This window comes from Otolemur garnettii, unplaced genomic scaffold (genome assembly GCF_000181295.1).
Source record: "Otolemur garnettii isolate 467f Iridium unplaced genomic scaffold, OtoGar3 scaffold00133, whole genome shotgun sequence".
Lineage (NCBI taxonomy): Eukaryota > Metazoa > Chordata > Mammalia > Primates > Galagidae > Otolemur > Otolemur garnettii.
Genome location: NW_003852528.1, coordinates 5,568,895 through 5,574,826, shown reverse-complemented (window position 1 = coordinate 5,574,826; position 5,932 = coordinate 5,568,895). Strand labels below are relative to the sequence as shown.

Sequence of the window (5,932 nt, the reverse complement as noted above, 5' to 3'; positions counted from 1 at the left end):
TTTTTTTTTTTGGCCAGGGCTAGGCTTGAACTCTTGAACCCACTACCTCCGGCATATGGGGCCAGCGCCCCACTCCCTTGAGCCACAGGCACTACTCCATGCCCAGCTATTTTTTGTTGCAGTTTGGCGGAGGCTGGGTTCAAACCTGCCACCCTTGGTATTTGGGGCCGGCACCCTACTCACTGAGCCATAGGTGCTGTCCTAATTTTTCTGTTTTTAGTAAAGATGGGGGTCTCGCTCTTGCTCAGGAATCCACATTCCTTAGCCTCCCAGAATACTTTTTGGAAGGGGCCCAAAAAACATTTACATAGAACTAATGGTTTACTCTCTATTAGTTCTATGTAAATGTTTTTTGGGCCCCTTCCATCAGAATCTAGAATTTGGCTAGCGTCTGCTAACACTGTCATTGTGTTTTTATCCACTATAACTTAATTTTTTCTATATTTGATATGTTAATTATTCTATTTAATGTAGGTTTTACTTTATTAATCTTTTTTTTTTTTTAAATTTTGAGACAGAGCCTCAAGCTGTCACCCTAGGTAGAGTGCAGTAGCATCACAGCTCATAGCAATCTCCAACTCCTGGGCTCAAGCGATTCTCCTGCCTCCGCCTCCCAAGTAGTAGCTGGGACTACAGATGCCCACCACAACGCCCGGCTATTTTTTGGTTGTAGTTGTGTTGTTTGGCGGATCCAGGCTGGATTTAAACCTGCCAACTCAGGTGTATGTGGCTGGCGCCTTAGCCGCTTGAGCCATAGGCGCCGAGCCTACTTTATTGATCTTGATGTTATATTCTGATAAAAAAAAGTTTTGTGGGGTGGCGCCTGTGGCTCAGTGAGTAGGACGCCAGCCCCATATACCAAGAGTGGCAGGTTTGATCCCAGCCCCGGCCAAACTGCAACAAAAAATAGCTGGGCATTGTGGTGGGCATCTGTAGTACCAGCTAATTAGGAGGCTGAGGCAAGAGAATTGCTTGAGCCCAAGGCTGGAGGGTGCTGTGAGCTGTGACGTCACCGCACTCTATGGAGGGTGACAAAGTGAGGCTCTGTCTCTTAAAAAAAAAAAAAAAAGTTTTGTAACATTTTTCTTGTTGACTGGAGCATTAGTTGTTTAGAGATAGGGGCTTGCTCTGTAGTCCAGGCTGGAGTGCAACAGTGTGATCATAGCTCACTACAACCTTGAAGTCTTATCTCCAGTGATCCTCTCACCTTAACCTTTTGAACAGATGGGAATACAGGCAAACATGACTGTGCCCAGCTTATTTTAAAATTATTTTGTAGAGATGAGGTCTCACTATGTTGCCCAGGCTGGTCTTGAACTCCTGGCCTCAAGGGATCCCATGGGCTCAGCTTCTCAAAGTGCTGGGATTATAGGTATGCACTATGGTGTCCAGCCAATGGCTGAAGTTCTACTGCTACCACAGATCCTCTGTCCCAGGATGTACAGACATGCTCTATGGGTTCCTAGAGCCCCAATGGTGGGTGTACATGGCCAGTTACACTGCAAACACTCTACTGTTAACTCAACACAACAAGCTTCTGTCTGTCTCTGGCTCTGGCACCATATGTTACTTTAACTTTCTACTTCCTTGTCAACGACTGTGATCATGCAGTGTGTATAAGCACTGCCCCCCTCACAAAACTCTTCCTCAAAATTCTTTCTTTCTTTTTTTTTCTTTTGAGACAGAGTCTCACTTTGTCAACCTTGGTAGAGTGCCATGGCATCACAGCTCACAGAAACTCAAGTTCTTGGGCTCAAGCAATTCTCTTGCCTCAGCCTCCAGAGTAGTTGGGACTAAATGTTAGTTTTAGAGATAGAGTCTTACTCTTGTGCAGGCTGGTCTCAAATTCCTGAGCTGAGGCAATTCACCTGCCTTGGCCTCCCAGAGTGCTGGAACTACAGGTGTGAACTACTGCGTCCGGGCTCTTCCCCAGAATTCTAAACATTTTCTGGTAGCATTTGGTGTGACATAGGGATGACTGCTTTTTTTCAAAGCAGCTCAGTATTATTACTGTTACCTGGATGCTTAGGGAAGTTTCTACTTATTTTTGCAATTTGGAAATATCACCAAGAACCTTAAGTATACTATATTTAAGTACTCTGGACAAAAATCTGGGGATCTTAAGCTGTAAAGATTCAACTCTAGCAACCTGTGGAGATCTTTCCTATTCCAATGTTGCTGCTGGTCTCCCTCTGCTGTGCACCTCTCAGGGTTTCGTCTCAGCTACAGAGATATCCCCAACTCGTCCTTAAAGTATGCCTGCACTGAAGTAATCTGTAGCCATGGCCAGATGGATACCCTTTTCAATCTCTATTTTCTCCCTACATCCAGTGATGTTCTCCCTGTCTACTGTGGCTGGAAAGATCTAAGTCTGCCAACATCAAGGGCTGGCAGTGCCTGCCGCACACATCTTGGACGGCCTTCATCAGCAGTGGATGGACCCGGGAATTCTGGGCAATGCGGCCTTCCCCAGCTCAGCACTCACTAACTAAAGTCTAAGCCCCATCAGTGTCAGGAAGCTCTTTTGTTGGAGGAAATGGCTTTTGTGGAATTTCTGAATGTTATCAGTTTTTTCCACACTGTTCCTTCCACAAGCAGTTCAGAGAAAATATAAGAAAAAATCATTGCCTGGCCCAGGAACTGTTTCCCCAGCTTTTGCTCTGATGACTTCTCTCCTAGGTTGCTGCCTTGGGCAATTGTTAGCAGTGGGAATAAGAACGGCTTCTTCCTGTCCTTAGTAAGGCCTCCATGTCTGTCTGCTGAGGCTCCTAAGGCCAGAGGCAACTGGTGTGGGCCCTTCCAACCTCTCCGCCTGCCCTTACCACACTGGGCTTAGGTGCCCAGGTGCTGTCCATTGGTCTCAGTGCCCTGACTGGTTCTGTCTTGATGCTCTTCTTCCTGAACTTGGGTGTTTGAATCTGCCAGTGTTTAGTTGCTTCTGTGGTGAGCAGGGTCCTTTCTGATGAGGGAGGGGGGATGATGCACACCCTGAGACTGGGCTGGACATGGCCAGGCAGTTCCTACATCCCACAGGGAGCCAGTGTCCCTGAGGAGCTGTTAAAAGTGCAGGCTCAGGGTGGGGCACAGTGGCTCACGCTTGTGATCTCAGAACTTTGGGAGGCCAGGCTGGTCTCAAACTTCTGACTCAAACTTTTACAAAATATTTATAAAATATTCTCCATGTGTTTGCCACCTCTCTGCACATTTTTTTTACCCTTTTTTTTTTGAGACAGAGTCTCAAGCTGTTGCTCTGGGTAGAGTGTTATGTCATCATAGCTCACAGCAACCTCCAACTCAGGCTCAAGCAATCCTCTGGTCTCAGTTTTTCTATTTTTAGTAGAGACAGGGTCTTACCTTTTTGCTCAGGCTAGTCTTGAATTCATGAGCTCAAGCAATCCATCCACCTCAGCCTCCCAAACTGCTAGGATTACAGGTGTGAGCCACTGCACCCAGCCTCTTTGTACAATATTGTAGTGAACATTTTGTAAGTTAAGGTATATTTAGCTACAATTTCCTACTTCCCTATGGATGGAGACTTTACCGACACCATAAAGTATGCTGTGCAGCCAGTTAATAGGTAGTTATGATGTTTTCACTGCCAAGAGAAAATGGTTATGATGCTGTATCTGTGGTAAGTTTTTGAAAAGCACAGAAAATCCATGAAAAACAAGTACATCAAAATGTTAATAAGTTATTTCTGAGTGGTAAAATTAGTGCATTTACTTTCTTTGTACTTTTCCTTAGTTTCTAATGTTTTACAAAAACTTCAAGAAATGGAACAGAGTAGCTGGATGTTGTGAAGGGCGCCTGTAGTCCCAGTTACTTGGGAGGCTGAGGCAAGAGAATCGCGTAAGGCAAGAGAATCGCGTAAGCCCATGAGCTGTGACAGAATGAGATTAGAATGAGATTCTGTCTCTAAAAAATAGAAAAAAAAAAAAAAAAAGAGCCTGGAGCTCACTCAGTGAGGCCCCTAATTATAGCTGAGCCGTATTTCCTTCCTAGACGTAGAATTCAGCATGCCCAGTCCCTCTAGGGCTCTGGGGCCTTTTCTTCTTGAGTGATAGACAGAGCAGCGCCCCCCTTCATGATGCCTATTGCTGGAGATGACACAGCTCAAAGCAGCTGTGTATGTTTGTGGCCACTAATGCACACAAAGGGATTTACCAGGATTCCTGAACACATATAGCTGACACTTTATTTGCCACAAAGATGCAAAATTACATAGGGCACTAAGCAGCCCCTCTGGAGAACACTTGATCACCACACTGGTCTGCACTATGTGGGAACAGCTTAGGAGTGTCTGGCCTGCTCTTGGCTAGGGCACCACACTGCTCTCACCAAGGCACCTCAGTGGGCTCAGCCTGGGAAGAGCAGGCCTTACCCACAACTCCTAACTACTTGGCAGGTGAACCCCGAGCCACTTACTGATCTCCTCCATCACCACAGTGTTGTCCATCGCTATATGGACTGCCAGGGAGCTCCACGTGTCAAAGACAGCAAGCTTCCTGCAGAAAGTGGGAGAACATGCCTGTAAGCTTTTCTGCGACTCAAAAAGACATTTCACCTCTGACAGTGACAATGTGGGACATAGCACAGTCATGCCAGAGCTGCCTCTCCAATGATAAAGACTAAGACTCAGAATGTCAGGAGGCACATCCAATGCCACAGGTGGGAAGAAAGGTGATTCTCCTCACCTGGGCCTGGCGCTGCTTCCATTGTCTCCAGCTGCACATAGTAGAGGTTCTATGCAGTGGGGTCTGATCTCATTGGCAGACCGAGATAGGAACCAGCACATGAACCTGCTCCTTAGATGCTGTGTCCCCAGGCACAGTGGTATGAGCCTATAATCCTCTACTAGGGAGACTGAGGCAGGAGGATCACTTGAGTCCAGGAGTTTGAGACCAGCTTGGGCAACACAGGGAGACCCAGCTTAAAAATAAACAAGGCCAGGCGTGGTGGTTCACAATTGTAATCCCAGCACTCTGGGAGGCAGAGGCAGGTGAATTGCTTGAGCTCAGGAGTTCAAGACCAGCCTGAGCAAGAGTGAGACCCCATCTCCACTAAGAATAGAAAAACTAGCCAGGCATGGCTGTGGGCACCATAATCCCAGCTACTTGGGAGGCTAGGACAGGAGGATTGCTTGAGCCTAGGAGTTTGAAGTTGTAAGCTATGACGATGCCACTGCACTCTATCCAGGGCATAGAGTGAGACTGTCTCAAAACAAATAAACAAATTTCATCACTAGAAAATAGAAGAAAACCTTTGAGACAGAGTTTTCTGTTTTGAGACAGAGTTTCACTCTGTCACAGCTCACAGCAACCTCAATCCTTAGGCTCCTGACTAGTTAGGACCACAGAAGCCTACTACCACATCTGGCTAGTTTTTCTATTTTTAGTAGAGATGGGGGGGCCTCTTGCTGAGGCTGATCTCGAACTCCTGAGCTCAAGCAATCCACACACCTCAGCCTCCGAGAGTGCTGGGATTACAGGTGTAAACCCCCACACCTGGCCAAGGAACCTTTTTTTTTCCTTTTTTTTTTCCTTTTTTGGCCGGGGCTGGGTTTGAACCTGCCATCTTGGCATATGGGGCCAACGCCCTACCTTTGAGCCACAGGCACCGCCCAACCTTTTTTTTTTTTTTTTTAATTAAAACAAAACTAGCCAGGCAGGGACGGTGCCTGTGCCTTAGTGAGTAGGGCACCAGTCCCATTTACTGAGAGTGGCTGGTTCAAACCCAGCCCCAGCCTAACTGCAACAACAACAAAAAAAATAGCTGGGTGTTATGGCGGGTGCCTGTAGTCCCAGCTACTTGGGAGGCCGAGGCAAGAAAATTGCCTAAGCCCAAGAGCTGGAAGTTGCCGTGAGATATATGTGATGCCACAGCACTCTACTGCGGGTGATAAAAGTGAGACTGTCTCTCTTTTTTTTTTTTT

At 46.7% G+C, this 5,932-nt stretch overlaps 1 protein-coding gene across 1 annotated transcript in view; it reads right to left on the bottom strand.

Annotated features, from left to right (window-relative positions):
- ATG4B (autophagy related 4B cysteine peptidase) overlaps positions 1-5,932 on the bottom strand; it is a 34,794-nt gene that overhangs the window by 6,769 nt on the left and 22,093 nt on the right. Inside the window, exon 7 of the mRNA XM_003798262.3 lies at positions 4,426-4,505. Coding sequence (XP_003798310.1) covers positions 4,426-4,505 — 80 coding nt within the window. The remainder of the gene's footprint in view (positions 1-4,425; positions 4,506-5,932) is intronic.